The following is a 19,092-nucleotide window of genomic DNA, read 5'->3' as shown; positions in this document are numbered from 1 at the left end:
TGGCTCAGTGGTTAGCACTTCTGCCTTGCAGTGCTGGGGACTTGGGTTCAAATCCCACTAATGACAACAATAAATAAAGTGTAATTATTATAATAACGTCAGCAGAGAGTACTGTGGTTGTGCTGTCATCAGAGAGCATTCCAAAAAGAAAAAAATTTCCTCTGTAATATTCAGCAGCTAATAAGTACAGGAAGGATTAAGATTTTTTTTTAATAGAAGTAATTTACATATATCCCAGTTAAACCCGAAAGAAACACTATCCGGCACTGCTCTGCAAGGAGTGAACAAAAACCGCAACTGGGTGTAGTGTGAATATAGTCCTAGGGGTGGTGCTCAATCTCACAGAAAATGGCAGAAATCTTCCAATACTACATTGTGAAGGAAAAGATGGCACTCACTCGCTTCAAAGGACTTGTAAAGGTGACTTTAATACGTTCTTGTCATCCAAAGTGCATGTGCATAGCAGTATACAGCATACAGGCAGGTAAAGGCAGGCAAGGACGCCGGGAGACCCAGCATGCAGGTTACAGCTGTCTCTCACCTCCGTGCTTCATAATGGTCTCATGAAGCACGGAGGTGCGAGACAGCTGTAACCTGCACGCTGGGTCTCCCGGCGTCCTTGCCTGCCTTTACCTACCTGTATGCTGTATACTGCTATGCACATGCACTTTGGATGACAAGAACGTATTAAAGTCACCTTTACAAGTCCTTTGAATCGGGTGAGTGCCATCTTTTCCTTCACAATGTACTAATTTACAAATCTGTTTAACTTTCTGCCACCAGTTGATTTAAAAGAAAAAAGGTTTTCACCGGAGTACCCCTTTAAATCACCTACTTTTTCCCAAATTCCATATAAAAAATAAACATAAAAAAACAAACATACGTGGTATTGCCACGTGCGTAAATGTCCGAACTATAAAAATATGTTAATTTGTCCCATCAAAACTAAAATGGTACCAATAAAAACTTCAGATCACAGCACAAAATATGAGCCCTCATACATCCCTGTATATGGAAAAATAAAAGTTATGGGGATCAGAAGATGACAATTTTAAACATTTTTAAGGAGTAAAATAAAATAACACCTATATAAATTAGGTATCCTTGTAACCGTATGGACCTAGAGAATAAAGATATGGTGTTATTTTTACCAAAGTGCCCTGCGTAGAATCAGAAGCCCCCAAAAGATTTTTTCTTGTTTCGCTGTTAATTTTATGGTGAAATAATTGATGAAATTATTACAAAGTCTAATTGGTGGTGCCAAAAACAAGCCCTCATATCGGTCTGGAGGTTCAAAATTTAAAGCGTTCTGATTTTTAGAAGGTGAGGTAGAAAATAAGAAAATGAAAAAACCTGTGTTCCTTAAGAGGTTTAATGGGAAAAAGGGGGGGGGGGGGGTGATTCAAACTTATTACTGAAGGGGTTAAATCACATTTAGTAACTTTTTTTTAGCCACATTGGGGACTATTACATGCAATCAGACTGCATACACTGTTCAATGCTATGCCATCGTATAGCATGGATCAGTGTTATCTGTGCTCGATTGTTCTAGCCTGCAGAGTCTGGCTGGTGCATCGAGGGACAGATCGGATCGAGAGGAGGCTGGTAAGGACCCTCCTGTTGTCCCTTCAGCTGTTCGGGATGCCGCAATTTCACCATGGCGGTCCCGAACAGCCCGCTAAGCTAACCGCCATGTGTTTTTATCCCGTTTTAGATGCTGCGATCATCTTTGTTCAGATCGGCGATGTCCGGTATTAGCTGTGGATCCTGGTTGCCGATAGCAACCAGGACCCACTGAGTATGAAGCGCGTACTTAACCTAACGGGAGCCAGGACTAGATGTAAATATACGTCCATTGGGTTAAAAAGAATCTGACACACTTGACAAAAAATAGTGCACCCAGAAATGTCAGATTACCACAAAACACACCATGCAGTTATGCCTCAGGCTCACATGTAAATGATTACAGGCAGGGTCTGGTCTGATTAGACACTGGGAGGAAAGAGAATCTGTCAGCTGTATTTGCTGCCAAGAGCTGCAGACACAGTAGTATGCTATTAAGGTGTAAACGCAAACTGTACCTTTTCTGGAGCTGATGGTGGTTGCCAAATTTATTATACTACCCACTTATTTCCAAATCAAGTGTCAAGGAGGCAGTGCCAAACTGCTTAAGTGTCATAGCCTGGCCCACATCCTCCTTCACTCACACCTTGATTGTTTCACAGGTGAGTCCTGTATGTCAGTCAAGGAGTGAGTAGAAGGTGAGGACAGGAGAGGAAGGGTGCAGGCACTGATCTAAAGCAGCTCAGCTCCACCTCCTTGACATCTGACTGAGAAATAAAAAGGTGATTTTTTTAAGTTTGCCAACAACGCTCAGCAGCAGGAAAGGTTAACCCCTTAACCCCTTAAGGACCCGGGCTTTTTCCGTTTTTCCATTTTCAATTTTTCCTCCTTAACTTTAAAAAATCATAACTCTTATATATAATTTTAGGTGAAAATTTTTAATGGCTTAATTTTTGCGTCACTAATTCTACTTTGTAATGACATTAGTCATTTTACCCAAAAATCTACGGTGAAACGGGAAAAAAAAATCAATGTGCGACAAAATTGATGAAAAAAACACTATTTTGTAAGTTTTGGGGGCTTCTGTTTTTACGCAGTATATTTTTTGTCAAAAATGATACCTTATCTTTATTCTGTAGGTCCATACGGTTAAAATGATACCCTATTTGTATAGGTTTGAATTTGTATCACTTCCGAAAAAAATCATGAATACATGCAGGAAAATGTATACGTTTAAAATGGTCGTCTTTTGACCCCTATAACTTTTTAATTTTTCTGTGTTCAGGGCGCTTTGAGGACTCATTTTTTGCGCCGTCATCTGAAGTTTTTAGCGGTACCATTTTTGTTCTGATCAGACTTTTTGATCACTTTTTACTCACTTTTTTGTGGTATAAAAAGTGATCAAAAATGCGCTATTTTGGACTTTGGAATTTTTTTGCGCGTACGCCATTGAACGAGCGGTATAAAAAGCGGTATATTTTTATAATTCGGACATTTCCGCACGCGGCGATACCACATATGTTTATTTTTATTATTATTTACATAATGTTTTTTTTATTTTTGGAAATGCCGGGTGATTCAAACTTTTATTAGGGGAAGGGATAATTGAAAGGGTTAATGATTTTTTTACACTTTTCTTATGCAATATTATAGCTCCTATAGGGGGCTATAACATTGCATGTACTGATCTTTTACACTGACTGATCCATCTCCATAGGAATGGATCAATCAGTGTTTTCGGCGATTGAATGCTCAAGCCTGGATCTCAGGCTTGAAGCATTCAATCAGCGATCGGACAGCACAGGAGAAGGTAAGAAGACCTCCTCCTGTGCTACAGCTGTTCGGGATGCCGAGATTATACCGCGACGATCCCGAACAGCTCCCTGAGCTAGCCGGGCACTTTCACTTTAGTTTTTAGCCGCGCGGCTCAGCTTTAATAGCGCGCGGCACAGCGATCAGCGCGCTATTAGAGGCGGGTCCCGGCTTCACTATGACGCCGGGCCCGCCGCGATATGATGCGGGGTCACCGTGTGACACCGCGTTATATCACAGGACCGGGACTCATGACGTATGCATACGTCATGGGTCCTTAAGAGGTTAAGGACCAGAGCGTTTTTTGCACATCTGACCACTGTCACTTTAAACATTAATAACTCTGGAATGCTTTTACTTATCAATCTGATTCCGAGACAGTTTTTTCGTGACATACTCTACTTTAACATAGTGGTAAAATTTTGTGGTAACTTGCATCCTTTCTTGGTGAAAAATCCCAAAATTTTATGAAAAAATTTGAACATTTAGCATTTTTCTAACTTTGAAGCTCTCTGCTTGTAAGGAAAATGGATATTCCAATTTTTTTTTATTTTTTTTATTCACATATACAATATGTCTACTTTATATTTGCATCATAAAATTGACGTGTTTTTACTTTTGGAAGACACTAGAGGGCTTCAAAGTTCAGCAGCAATTTTCCAATTTTTCACAAAATTTTGAACCTAGCTTTTTTTTCAGGGACCAGTTCAGGTTTGAAGTGAATTTGAAGGGTCTTCATATTAGAAATACCCCACAAATGACCCCATTATAAAAACTACACCCCCCAAAGTATTCAAAATGACAATCAGTAAGTGTTTTAACCCTTTAGGTGTTTCACAGGAATAGCAGCAAAGTGAAGGAGAAAATTCAAAATCTTCATTTTTTACACTCGCATTTTCTTGTAAACCCAATTTTTGAATTTTTACAAGGGGTAAAAGGAGAAAATGTATACTTATATTTGTAGCCCAATTTCTCTCGAGTAAGGACATACCTCATATGTCTATGTAAATTGTTCGGCGGGCGCAATAGAAGGCTCAGAAGCGAAAGAGCAACAAGGGGATTTTGGAGAGTACGTTTTTCAGAAATGGTTTTTGGGGGGCATGTTGCATTTAGAAAGCCCCTATGGTGCCAGAACAGCAAAAAAAAAAAAACACATGGCATACCATTTTGGAAATTAGACCCCTTGAGGAACGTAACAAGGAATAAAGTGAGCCTTAATACCCCACACGGGTTTCATGACTTTTGCATATGTAAAAAAAAAAAAAAAAATGTGTGTTTCCCCCCAAATTTCACATTTTTGCAAGGGTTAATAGCAGAAAATACCCCCCAAAATTTGTAACCCCATCTCTTACGAGTATGGAGGTACCCCATAAGTGGACCTGAAGTGCACTACGGGCGAACTAAAATGCTCAGAAGAGGAGGAGCACCATTGAGCTTTTGGAAAGAGAATTCGTTTGGAATGGTAGTCAGGGGCCATGTGCATTTACAAAGCCCCCCGTGGTGCCAGAACAGTGGACCCCCCCACATGTGACCCTATTTTGGAAACTACACCCCTCACAGAATTTAATAAGTGGTGCAGTGAGCATTTACACCCCACTGGCGTTTGACAGATCTTTGGAACAGTGGGCTGTGCAAATGGAAAATTACATTTTTCATTTTCACGGATCACTGTTCCAAAAATCTGTCAGACACCTGTGGGGCGTAAATGCTGTACTGTACCCCTTATTACATTACATGAGGGGTGTAGTTTCCAAAATGGGGTCACATATGGGGGGGGGGTCCATTGTTCTGGTACCATGGGGGCTTTGTAAACACAAGTGGCCTTCAATTCCGGACAAATTTTCTCTTCAAAATCCCAATGGCGCTCCTTCTCTTCTGAGCATTGTAGTGCACCCATAGAGCACTTTACATCCACATATGGGGTATGCTCTTACTCAGAAGAAATTGGGGGGCTTTTTTTATTTTCCCTTGTGAAAATGAAAAATTTAGGGTGACACCAGCATTTTAGTGAAAAAAAATTTTCTTCATTTTCCCGTCCAACTTTAATGAAAATTTGTGAAACACCTGTGGGGTGTTTCAGGCTCACTATACCCCTTGTTACATTCCGTGAGGGGTGTCTTTTTCAAAATGGGGTCACATGTGGGTATTTATTTTTTTGGGTTTATGTCAGAACCGCTGTAAAATCAGCCACCCCTGTGCAAATCACCAATTTAGGCCTCAAATGTACATGGTGCGCTCTCCCTCCTGAGCCTTGTTGTGCGTCCGCAGAGCATTTTACGCCCACATATGGGGTATTTCCGTACTCAGGAGAAATTGCGTTACAAATTTTGGGGGTCTTTTTTTCCTTTTACCTCCCGTGAAAATAAAAAGTAAAGGACAACACCAGCATCTTAGTGTAAAAAATATTTTTTTTTTTTACACCAACAGGCTGGTGTAGACCCCAACTTTTCTTTTTCATAAGGGGTAAAAGGAAAAAAAAGCCCCCAAAATTAGTAGTGCAATTTCTCCCGAGTACGGAGATACCCCATATGTGGCCCTAAACTGTTTCCTTGAAATACGACAGGGCTCTGAAGTGAGAGAGCGCCATGCGCATTTGAGGACTAAATTAGGGATTGCATAGGGGTGGACATAGGGGTATTCTACGCCAGTGATTCCCAAACAGGGTGCCTCCAGCTGTTGCTAAACTCCCAGCATGCCTGGACAGTGGCTGTCCAGAAATGCTGTGAGTTGTTGTTTTGCAACAGCTGGAGGCTCTGTTTTGGAAACACTGCCGTACAATACGTTTTTTATTTTTATTGGGGGGACAGTGTAAGGGGGTGTAAATGTAGTGTTTTACCCTTTATTATGTGTAAGTGTAGTGTAGTGTAGTGTTTTTAGGGTACGTTCACACTGGCGGAGGTTTACAGTGAATTTACCGCTAGGAGTTTGCGCTGCGGCGAAAAATTTGCCGCAGCTCATACTTGAAGCAGAAAAACTTACTGTAAACCGGCCAGTGTGAATGTACCCTGTACGTTCACATGGGGGGGGCAAACCTCCAGCTGTTTCAAAACTACAACTCCCAGCATGTACTGACAGACCGTGCATGCTGGGAGTTGTACTTTTGCAACAGCTGGAGGCACACTGGTTGGAAAACCTTCAGTTAGGTTCTGTTACCTAACTCAGTATTTTCCAACCAGTGTGCCTCCAGTTGTTGCAAAACTTCAACTCCCAGCATGTACTGATCGCCGAAAGGCATCCTGGGAGATGTAGTTATGCAACAGCTGGAGGGATCGCAACTACAACTCCCAGCATGCAGACAGCTGTTTGCTGTTTAGGCATGCTGGGAGTTGCAGTTTTGCAACATCTGGAGAGCTATAGTTTAGAGACCACTGCACAGTGGTCTCCAAACTGTGGACCTCCAGATGTTGCAAAACTACAACTCCCAGAATGCCCAGACAGCAGACTGCTGTGTGGGCATGCTGGGAGTTGTAGTTTTGCAAGATCTGGAGATGCACAGTATAGAGATCACTTTGCAGTGGTCTCAGACTGTAGACCTTCAGCTGTTGCAAAACTGCAACTCCCAGCAAGCCTAAACATCTCTCTGGGCATGCTGGGAGTTGTAGTTGTGCAATATCTGGAGGGTTACAGTTTAGAGATATATATATTTAGAGATATATATATATAGATATATATATATATATATATATATATATATATACAGTCTGATACTATAGTGGTCTCAGACTGTAGCCCTCCAGATGTTGCCAAGTAACTCACCGGCTTCCGTTGGATCCAGGAAGCTGCGTCGCTGTCCTCTTCTTCCGCCAATCGTCGCCCGCTGCCGTCGCCGATGGGCAAGTGGATCTTCGGCGCCGGTCCCTGTCGTTTTCCCCCTCCTGCCCCGCCTATTGTGGGTGGGCAGAACGGGGAAACCGAAAGTAAACCCCTCCGACCCCGATCTGCTATTGGTGGTCGCGTCTAGACCACCAATAGCAGAGAAAGGAGGGGTGGCACCTCTGCCACCTCACTCCTATCGCTACAGGGGAATCGTGGGTGTCTAGGACACCCGCGATCCTCCTTTTCCGGGTCACCATAGACCCGGAATCGGCGCAAATCGCAAGTGTGAATTCACTTGCGATTTGCGCCGATCGCCGACATGGGGGGGTCTAATGACCCCCCTGAAAATTTGCGCGGGGTGCCTGCTGATAGATATCAGCAGTCACCCGGCCCGGTCCCTGCCCGGCACGCGGCGGGGACCGAAATTCCCACGGGCGTACAGGTACGCCCTTGGTCCTTAAGTACCGGGGAGCAAAGGCGTACCTGTATGCCCTTGGTCCTTAAGGGGTTAAAGGGTACCTCTCATCAAAAAACTTTTGATATATTATAGATTAATGTATGCAGAATAACTTTACAATTGCATGTTATTAAAAAATATGCTTCTTTCTATTTATTTTTCCACTTTGAAGAAATGACCACTAGGGGTCTCCCTACCAGTCCTGGCAGCAAGCATTTCAGACTCATGCTGGCGTCCTAAACACTACGAGCTGCCAGTCTGCTTTATTCACAAAGGAGAACACTCAGAGCTGCCAGCCTGCTTTGTTCACAGCATGTTTGGCTGTGAACAAAGCAGGCTGGCAGCTCTGAGTGTTTAGGACTCCAGCATGAGTCAGAAATGCTTGCTGACAGGACTGATAATGAAAAATATGCTTCTTTCTATTGTATTTTTCTCGAACCTGCTATTGGAAAGTTATTCAACATTCATTAATCTAAAATATATCAAAAGTTTATTTGATGAGAGGTACCCTTTAAGTTTGCTCTTATACCCTAACATTTATCCCAGGGAGTTCGGGTATAATGGTACCTGTCTAGTGCCGCTGGATGAAAAATATGGTATGCCAGGAAATGAAGCATGCTACTGTGACCATTCAGATAGCTGGAAAAGGCACAGAGTCTGAACATGTGTGTGACAAGTTAAAGTGTTTCTAAAGGACATGGAGACACTTTAATGTGTTAATGTGTGTGAACAACATGTGTACACAACTGTACCAAGGCTTAGTTTACAATAAGATATTTTGATCATACTTACACTGGGATACTTTCAAATGCATCTTCAAAGTTTTCCTGAAAGAAATAAAACATGATTATTACCTATAAAACTTAGAGCAACATTCCTAAAAACAAGAATGCAGCAGCACCCGGGCAGATCTTAGCTTGTCACTTGCAACAAGTGTTGGCATATACTATACAAGAGAAATCCTTCCCTACACAGCTTCTGAGTCTGGCTATTATACATATATTATGGGCGTACAGTTAGTCCCCCATCCACACCATGTTATTGCATCCTGTTAAAAAGGTTTAAGTTTTTTTTCTTTAAGATGAAAGTTAACCCCTTGACAACATGTGGGACAGGTTCAGCATGTGCACACTTGGGGACTAGAAAGTGAACTCAGGAGCGGAGCTACTAACGGCTGGCACCTACAGTCAATAGCAGATATCCGCGATCATGCTCACTGCCGTTTAACCCCTTATATGCCACTGTCAAAAACAATCATTGCATTAAAAAAAAAGCTAAATAATAGCTGGTGCCCATTGCTTACCATGGCAGTCAGAGACCTACTGAGTTTGGTAACATCACATCTTTAATAAAAAGAGCTTTTAAAAAAGGCCAATCTACTCCAATATAGCAACACAAAATATTACCCAAGGCATTTGTGGCATTTGTGATTCAGATACAGTTTTTCCAAGCTCCTAGATTGTAAAATAACTTGTCAGATTTGCTATGTGAGAACTAGGCATTGATCAGTGTATAACTAGGCAGATCCAGCATTCTACAGACCGGGAAAAATAAGTAACACCCTCTGCAAAGCTGTGATGAAGGTTATATTGTTAATATAAGATACAAACAATGCTGCTTTGATATACAGTACTAAGAGCATCTATCAGAGTATCAAGGCAACATGGCCTGTCATGACCACTGCATCTCCACAGAGTTGTCAACAAGCTTTTACCTGATCCTAAATAGCCAGTCTACCTATTGGGGAATTTATTACTGCACAACTAGCAAAACCTTTGTATAGATGTCACAGGCCAAACCTGGCACACATTTTCTGTACATACTACACTTATTGACAAAAATAGTGCACCCAGAAATGTCAGATTGCTGCAAAACCCAGCATGCAGTTATGTCTCAGGCTGACATGTAAAGGATTACAGGTGGGGTCTGGTCTGATAAGACACTGACTGGGAGTAAAGAGGTTCCCCTGCTGTCCTATAAAAAGGCTCTCAGAGGACACTTTTGTACAGTGTACATTTTGCTCAGTTGACAGATTCAGTGAAAGTGCATCTTTGGACTGAGAGAAGCAGGAAAGTAATTTCAACAAATTGGCTGCCATGCTGTCAGGTGGTGTTGAAAGCAGCGTTTTAAGACGAGACACACACACACACACACACACACACACACACACACACACACACACAGTGAACAGGCTGTGAGTGGTCAAAACAGACCACCAATGGAGAGGATCTTTTGACCAGCCAACACACAAGCAGCTCCCACATTTTCCTTGTCCACCATCCAAACACTGGTGGCACATTCATTACACACCACAGTCTGTTTTTTTTGGATTTTTTATTTATTTGACTATGCTACAGGGGCTGTAAAGTTAGTGTAGTTTATAATATAGTGTCTGTACCTGTGTGTGACGGTTTTCTCACAATTCTTATGTGATTTTCACCCCAATCTATATTTTTAACAGCATACAAAATGACCGGTGTCTCAAATTTTTCCCAGTTTGCAATACGGCCGAGATCTGACCTCACTAGTCAGCTGATGACAGGGAGCCTGTCTGCTTCAATGGGTGGAGCGATCGCTTGGTGGGAGGGAGATCAATCTGCAACTAATGCAACAGCTGTAGGCACCCCGATTCAAAACCACAGGTCTTTTGAATGAATGCAGCTCATTTATGTTTCAATGGGTGGGGTGGCTGATTAATGGGAGGGAGGAATATGGCATTATGGGATTTGTAGGCAAAAAGGAAACAAACAGCTAGCCACAGTGTTATGGTAATCTCACAACATGGCCATTTAGCCCCAAGACAAGCGCAGATCCTTCTTAACCCCTTAAGGACCTAGGACGTACAGGTACGTCCTTGGTCCTGCTCCCGTGATATAACGCGGGGTAACACGGTAACCCCGCATCATATCACGGCGGGCCCGGCGTCATAGTGAAGCCGGGACCGCCGCTAATAGCGTGCAGCGCCGATCGCGGCGCCGCGCGATATTAACCCTTTAGCCGAGTGCTCAGAGCTGAGCTGCGCAGCTAAAAGTGAAAGTAAAAGCTGCCGGTTAACTCAGTGGGCTGTTCGGGATAGCAGCGGCGAAATCGTGGCATCCCAAACAGCTTACAGGACAGCGGGAGGGCCTCGCTGTCCGATTGCCGAATGACTGCTCAGTGCCTGAGATCCAGGCATGAGCAGTCAAGCGGCAGAATCATCGATCACTGGTTTCCTATGAGAAACCAGTGATCAATGATAAAGATCCGTGTGTGCAGTGTTATAGGTCCCTATGGGAGCTATAACACTGCAAAAAAAAAAAGTGAAAAAAAAGTGAATGAATATCATTTAACCCCTCCCCTATTAAAAGTTTGAATCACCCCCCTTTTCCCATAAAAAAAAAAAAAACACACACAGTGTAAATAGAAATAAACATATATGATATCACTGCATGCGGAAATGTCCGAATTATAAAAATATATCGTTAATTAAACCGCTCGGTCAATGGCGTACGCGCAAAAAATAGTGCAATTTTGGTCACTTTTTATATCATTTAAAAATGAATAAAAAGCGATCAATAAGTCCTATCAATGCAAAGATGGTACCGTTAAAAACTTCAGATCACTGCGCAAAAAATGAGCCCTCATACCGCCCCATACGTGAAAAAATTAAAAAGTTATAGGTGTCAGAAGATGACAATTTAACGTATTAATTTTCCTGCATGTAGTTATGATTTTTTCAGAAGTACGACAAAATCAAACCTATATAAGTAGGGTATCATTTTAATCGTATGGACCTACAGAATAAAGATAAGGTGTCATTTTTACCGAAAAATATACTGTGTAGAAATGGAAGCCCCCAAAAGTTACAAAATGGCGTTTTTCTTCAATTTTGTCCCACAATAATTTTTTTTCTGTTTCGCTGTAGATTTTTGGGTAAAATAACTGATGTCATTACAAAGTAGAATTGGTAGCGCAAAAAATAAAAATAAAAAAAGCCATCATATGGATTTTTTGGTGCAAAATTGAAAGGGTTATGATTTTTAAAATGTAAGGAGATAAAAATGAAAGTGCAAAAAAAAAAACCTGGTCCTTGAGGGGTTAAAAACTGCTAAGGCTAAATGCCTGCAATAAAGTACAAAAAATAAATTCCAAATCAGAAAAGAAGGACAGATCAGTAAAAAAAATAAAAAAAAATAAAAAATAAAAATAGACATATTAAGAGTCAAATATTTAACTATGAATTGCATTTGTTGCCACCCTGCTTTTCAATAAGGATACTTTTTTGGGGGATGAAAAACTTAAAGGGGGTTAAACAAGGGTTGCCAGACAGAATAGAACAATTCAACTTCAGCAGCTGATAATTATTGGAAGCATTAAGATTTTTTAATAGAAGTAATTTACAAATCTGTTTAACTTTCTGGTGCCAATGGATATAAAAAAAAAATTAAAAAATAAGAGTTTTCCTGGAATACCCCTTTAATATATTGAAATATTAGACAAGCATAATACATTGATATATTGGGAGACAAGCTTTGTATACTGAAATATTGCGGCCTGCTGGGAAATACAAACTCTGTATCCCTGGCTCTTGCTTGGAGATATGAAGATATGTGGTTCACGCTGAACTACACTTTTAAATTGCAGTTTGAAAGTGTTTTTAAGTACAGCACGAACCACATAACATGGGCATACACTACAGGTGTGCCTAGGCAACAGCCTCACCAATGCTTGCCGATACAGCAACTTGATATACACAGTGGACAGGTGGTTATACGTGCTGGATTTTTAACTCACACATTCTTTATATCTCATGGGATATGGTATTCAACAAATAAAACTTAAAGGGGTACGCCAGCCCTTAGCCATCTTATCCTCTATCCAAATGATAGGGGATAAGATGTCTGATCGCAGGGGTCTGAAGCCTCACGACCATGGGGCCGGAGAATCGTGACGTCTGGACTCCGCCCGTGTGTGATGTCACATCCCGCCCCCTAAATGCAAGTCTATGGGAGGGGGCGTGACGGGTGCAACTTTACCATAATAAAACAGGATCTCGGATGATTGCTTTGTTGGACAATGAGAAAGCTTTACACTCAGTAGAATGGTTTTTTTTGTAGCATGTTTTGAAACACGTGGGGTTTCCTTGGAATTTCCTGCATTGGTTGCATATCCTTTCCTTGGAGCCTACTGCACAAGTATGTGTCAATGGCTACTTATCAAATTTATTTCCACTGGGTCAAGGGACTAGACAGGCCTTCCCCTTGTGATGAACCCCTTGTACATACCATGGCAATTGAAGGATGCAATATTATCAGCTAAAAAACTGTCAGTCACTCTAAGCAGAACACATGTTATCCTGGCTGATGTGTGTCCATCTGTAGAAGCGTTTAGAAACTTCTTGAGGCTAAAGGTGAACAGGTCTAAGTCGACTTGTGTGTGGTAGATAATGGTGCGACTGGTTTTATTTCCAGCTCCTCTCAATTGTTAGTGGTAGATAGTTTTACTTATCTGGAGATAGTGATCCACAAAGATGCTTAGAAATTCTGCTCTTTAAATGTAGTTCCTACAGTGCAATATGTCACAGGGAAACTTAAAGCGTACCTCTCATAGTGCAAAAAAAAAAGTGATATGTGACTCAGGACCCAATCCTGATCATGTGCATATAATTTGTATGTGTCTCAGACCTATATATCCAGAGATATAAGCATTTATCTGCTGGTGAGTTACTTTTTCATTGTGCAGGCTGGAGGGGGTGTGTCAGTCTGTCTCCCTCACAGGAGCAAGCCTGTGCAGTCAGCCAATCAGTACTCTCTACTCTGTAACCCTTTCCTCTCTGGTTTTATGCTGTGTCATGTGTCAGAGGACGATACTTGGAGCTTGCCTGCAGTAATCAGAAGACATTATGGTGAATTCATAACAGGATAAAATGTATAAATATAAGAATAGATCTTTATAAAATTAGTGCAAGGATTTTTTTGATAAAAGTACAGCATTTTTATGAATACATGTTCTGTTTTATCTTTTCCTAGTAAAGCTGGATGCTAAATCAGCATAGCTGTCACTATGTGTGTCATTCATCTTTCACAGACTCCTGAACGTCTGATCAACTTCTTTGTCATTCAGGAGTCCGAGAAAGCTTTGACTATTTCAGCATGCTGGGAGTTGTAGTTTAGTAACAACTGAAGCTGCAATGTTTGTAAATAACTGTGTTAGAGCAGTGTTGCCTCCAGCTGTTGTAAAAACTACAGCTCCCAGCATGTCCACACATCCTTTATCTGCAGTTTTGCATACAAGCAATAGAAATCTCCTATACTGGATACCGGTATGCTTTACGGCAGGTTTCCAGTATGCTGTAAAATCTAGACTAGTTTGTCTGGCTAAAAGACAGGCGACTGCTAGTGGCGGCTATTTTGAGCTTGAATTTCAGGTGAAAATTTAATTTTTTTTTTAACAGGTGTATATTGTGAAATGTCATATTATAATGAGTCCTGCAATATATGAAAAGTTTTTAACAATGACAGTGCCTCTTGATGACTACTGAAGAAAGGGTCAGAGTATAGAACCCTGAAACGCGTCTTACCTGATTTCATCACTGAAAAACCGCTGCATCTGAACTGCACAATTAACCTAGCGGTATTTACATATCCTGTACTTTAAGGATTGAAAGCTTCCCTGATCTGATCCAGCATTGCAGCCTAATCCAGCCTGGTCCATTAAGCCAGAGAGACTTGGAGGAGAGAGCCCGGGAAATCCTGACGTCACACGCCAGTACCACCAGCTACAGTGAACAGCTTCCCCCGGCCAAAGGCTCCCTCCTGGTCACTAGCACAATCGTGACCTGCTCCCTCCAGCACGTACCTCTCTGCAGCCACCTCAATCAGAGCTGTCAGCGCCTGAAAGCCTCTCACAAACCAGCAAAACCTGAGCTGTGATCTCTGCTAAGGACGGGTAACATTGTATATGACTAAGACTGTCAATTGCTGATACTTTGTGTCTATATACTTTCATTTTCAAAGGAAGCCCACTGCTACTGTATCTAATATTATCTACAACTATGAACTGCCAAGAACTTTTGTTTTAAGCAGGATTGCACAAAAAGTACTTAACCCATTCAATACAGTTTATGCATCAGTGATGAATTCTATCAATTCTATTAATTCTTAATATTCTTAAATATTTTATTGTGAGATATAAATTGTTTATCCCCTCCACAAGGGCCCTCTGTGGGGGAAACTACAACTACAATTATATATATCAGAATTTTATAATAAAACATTATAGTTAATCATAATTGAAGCACGATCTTTTATTATTGTATTGGAATATAGTATTTATTCTCCTGGAGGACTGGACAAAAAAACAAACAAAAAAAAAAAAAAAAACCTTTTTTCACATTTTTGTATATTGCAGCTTGGGTATAGCTGCTTGTCCCTCTGACCTCGGGGAATATTTAATTGTGAGCTGCACATATCCCTCTTTTTTCTTTTCTACTAGTGTGTGAACCTAGCCTAAATAATACAGCTTAACCCCTTCATGACCAAGGACATTTTTTCAATTCTGACGTGTCCTTTTTGTTGTAATATCTTTGGAATGCTTTTATTGAGCAAATCGATTCTGAGATAGTTTTTTCGAGATATATTGTGCTTTATATAAGTGGTAAAAATTTTGTTCATACAAACAGGGGTTTTTGTGAAAAACTCTACAATAGTGAAAACTTAAAAACATTTGCACTTTCCCATATATGTAATTATCTACGAGTAACCGAATTAGTCATGCCAAATAAATGTAGTTATTTCACATCTACAATATGTATACTTTATGTTGGCACCATTTGTTTAACATTCTTAGACGTTTTAGGGCTTTAGAAGTTATATACGGTAATAAGAGCATTTTTTTTTCAAGGTAATTTCAAAATCTTTTTTTTTTTTTAGGGACCACTTCAGTTCTTAACTGGATTTGAGGGACCTGTATGCTAGAAATTCAGAATGACATTTACTAACTGATTAGCTGATTCACAAGAATTAAAGGGGATAGGGGATAAGATGCCTGATCCCGGGAGTCCTGCCGCTGGGGACTCCCGTGATCTTGCACGCGACACCCCGTTTATAATCAGTCCCCGGAGCGTGTTCGCTCTGGGTCTGATTACCGGCAACCACTGGGCCGACGGCGTGTGATGTCAACACTCCGCTCCCGTGTGACGTCACGCTCCTCCCCTCAATGCAAGCCTATGGGAGGGGGCGTGGTAGCTATCACGCCCCCTCCCATATGCTTGAATTGAGGGGCAGAGCGTGACATCACACGGGGGCGGAGTGTTGACATCACACGCCGTCTGCCCTGTGGTCGCTGGTAATCAGACCCGGAGTGAACAAGCTACGGGGACTGATTATAAACAAGATCATGGGAGTCCCCAGCGGCGGGACTCCCGGAATCAGGCATCTTATCCCCTATCCTTTTAAGCAAAGTGCAATGACATTTTTAAATTTCAAATTTTTTGTTTGCACTTTTTTAAATTCAATAATTTTTTTTCTGCAACATAACAGGTATTCAACAAAAAAAAAAAAAAAAAAAAAAAAGGAAAAAAAAAACAATGATGTGTTTATCCCAATTCTTAAATTTTTTTTGAAATATCGGGAAGGGGGAAAAAAAAGCAAAAGTGGCGCTGATAGTACGGTTAATCCCAGACATTTTGGGATGAAAGTTAGGGGATATAGGTAGATTGCTCACCTTTGTGTGTTGTGCTGGCAGGCACAACACTGATTAGTGCTTGAAAGAATTGTCCAGTGTCGGAAGGCAACCGACCCTTTGTCCCGCTGTGCCAGCGGTGCAGATGCAGGAGAAAAACTGCTGGTAGGAAGACAGCCTGGCGGGGCCGACTTCGTGGCCATGGAGGAAAAAATCCGATTTATTGGCTCAAATGGCGCACTCCCGTAGACTTCAGAGTGTAAAACAGTGCAGTCTTTATTGAATATAAGAAAGGCAGTTTACAGTATAGACAACGCCTTTCAAAGATTGTACATAGTTCACACTTTATAAACACAAATTGGAATTCAAATAATGACGGGAATGAGGGTCACGGGGTCAGTGATGACTCAAATTTGAACAAATTTGCTCGCTTTTACAAGGAACACAGTGATAATGCCACCCCAAACTTTGTTACTCACTTTCTCCCAGACGTAGCAGTACCCGTTAGGTGGTCATAAGCTGCTGTTTGGTCATACGACAGGGGACAAAAGAAAAAGAAGTGCCTTTTGGCATTTTGGATGCAGATTTTTTAGAACCTGTTTTCTCACAGCATGAACATTTGCAGTGGCCACCGTTGTACTGAGGTCCACACAGGGTCACTTGTTTAGGGAGCAGGCTCAGACAGTGTAATGCAATACCTTTGTTGCGGTTCCTCATCACTACTGGAAGAGGACAAGAGGAATGGGGCATATTCCTCTTCTCCCTTACCGGCCATCTCAGTTTCAGAGGCAAGAAACTAGTAAGCTCCTTCTGCTGAGTGCACCCTTTGTAATGACCAGGTAGGTCAACATTTTTTTTTTTTCAGCAGGTGTTTCACACTTTATAGGTGGGGGTATGTTGCGATTTCACATGTGTGCGGGGGGTATGTAAAATATGAGAGCCTAAACCTCGATTTAAATAAATATTTACAACTATTTATCTTTTTTTTTTTTTCTTTTTTTTTAAGCTACTGAATCCGCTCCCTCTGGTGTCCTGTGCGGTTTGACAATTAAAAAAATAAGTAAATAAATAAAAATATGGCACTTTACTCCTGAAAGGAATAATGCCGGAGGGCACAGGGAGCTATTCACCTGTAAGGAACACTGGGGAAGGGACACTGAGCAGAGCAGTGTGAGAGTCCAGATCCTCACGATTGGGACACACACACTGCTCTTCTCAGGAAACCCCCATGGGTCCTGAGAGAAGATGGCTGGCTATCAGTGATAGCTACCATCTAATCCGGCGCAGCGCAATGCCGCAAATCGCGGCAGTTATCTATCTGCATGACGTACATGTACATGTCATAGGTTGGGAAAACCTCCTCGGTCATGACATACAGTGGGGATCAAAAGTTTGGGCACCCCAGGTAAAAATTTGTATCAATGTGCAAGAAGCAAAGAAAAGATGGAAAAATCTCCAAAAGGCATCAAATTACAGATTAGACATTCTTCTAATAAGTCAACAAAAGTTAGATTTTATTTCCATCACACTTTCAAAATAACAGAAAACAAAAAATGTCCCCTTTGCAAAGCCAAGACCTGCCAGTGTCATGGATTGTTCTCAATCATCATCTGGGAAGACCAGGTGATGTCAATCTCAAAGGTTTTAAATGCCCAGACTCATCTGACCTTGCCCCAACAATCAGCACCATGGGTTCTTCTAAGCAGTTGTCTAGAAATCTGAAACTGAAAATAATTGACGCTCACAAAGCTGGGGAAGGCTATAAGATAGCAAAATGTTTTCAGATGTCAATTATCCTCTGTTCAGAATGTAATTAAGAAATGGCAGTCAGACAGAACAGCTCGCAGGATTGTGAGTAAAACAATTCAAAACCCATGTTTGACTGCACAATCCCTCCAGAAAGATTTGGCAGACACTGGAGTTGTGGTACACTATTCCACTATAAAGAGATACTTGTACAAATATGGTCTTCATGGAAGAGCCATCAGAAGAAAACCTCTTCTACATCCTCACCACAAAAATCAGCGTTTGAACTTTGCAAATGAACATATAGACAAGCCTGATGCATTTTGGAAACAAGTTCTGTGGACCGATGAGGTTAAAATTGAACTTTTTGGCCGGAATGAGCAACGGTACATTTGAAGAATTTAATGAAAAGAACCTCTGTCCAACTGTTAAGCATGGGGGTGGATCAATCATGCTTTGGGGTTGTATTGCAGCCAGTGGCACAGGGAACATCTCACGAGTAGAAGGAAAAATGGATTCAATAAAATTGCTAACTTTATGCCATCTGTGAAAAAGCTGAAGTTAAAGAGAGTATGGCTTCTACAAATGGATAATGATCCTAAAGACACCTCGAAATCTGCGGGGGATTACATCAAGAGGCGTAAACTGAAGGTTTTGCCATGGCCTTCACAATCTCCTGACCTTAACATAATTGAAAATCTATGTATAGACCTTAAAAGAGCAGTACGTGACAGACAGCCCAGAAATCTCAAACAACTGGAAGAATGGGAAAAGATACCTCAAACAAGAATTGAAAGACTCTTGGCTGGCTACAAAGAGCATTTACAAGCTGTGATACTTGCCAAAGGGGGCAGTACAAGACATTAACTCTGCAGGGTGCCCAAACGCCATTTTTTTGTTTTCTGTTATTTTGAAAGTGTAACTGATGGAAATAAAATCTAACTTTTGTTGACAAATTCTAAGAGTCTGTAATTTGACGCCTTTTGAAGATTTTTACATCTTTCCTTGGCTTCTTTATGCACATTAATACAAATTTT

General features: G+C 41.3%; 1 protein-coding gene across 1 annotated transcript in view; it reads right to left on the bottom strand.

The window, feature by feature from the left end:
- TTC39B (tetratricopeptide repeat domain 39B) overlaps positions 1 to 19,092 on the bottom strand; it is a 170,674-nt gene that overhangs the window by 65,520 nt on the left and 86,062 nt on the right. The window contains exon 2 of the mRNA XM_056521134.1: positions 8,441 to 8,475. Within this exon, the coding sequence (XP_056377109.1) occupies positions 8,441 to 8,475 (35 nt within the window). The remainder of the gene's footprint in view (positions 1 to 8,440; positions 8,476 to 19,092) is intronic.

Source organism: Hyla sarda, chromosome 1 (assembly GCF_029499605.1).
Source record: "Hyla sarda isolate aHylSar1 chromosome 1, aHylSar1.hap1, whole genome shotgun sequence".
In the NCBI taxonomy this organism is placed as follows: domain Eukaryota; kingdom Metazoa; phylum Chordata; class Amphibia; order Anura; family Hylidae; genus Hyla; species Hyla sarda.
This window is presented reverse-complemented; position numbering and strand designations above follow the sequence as displayed.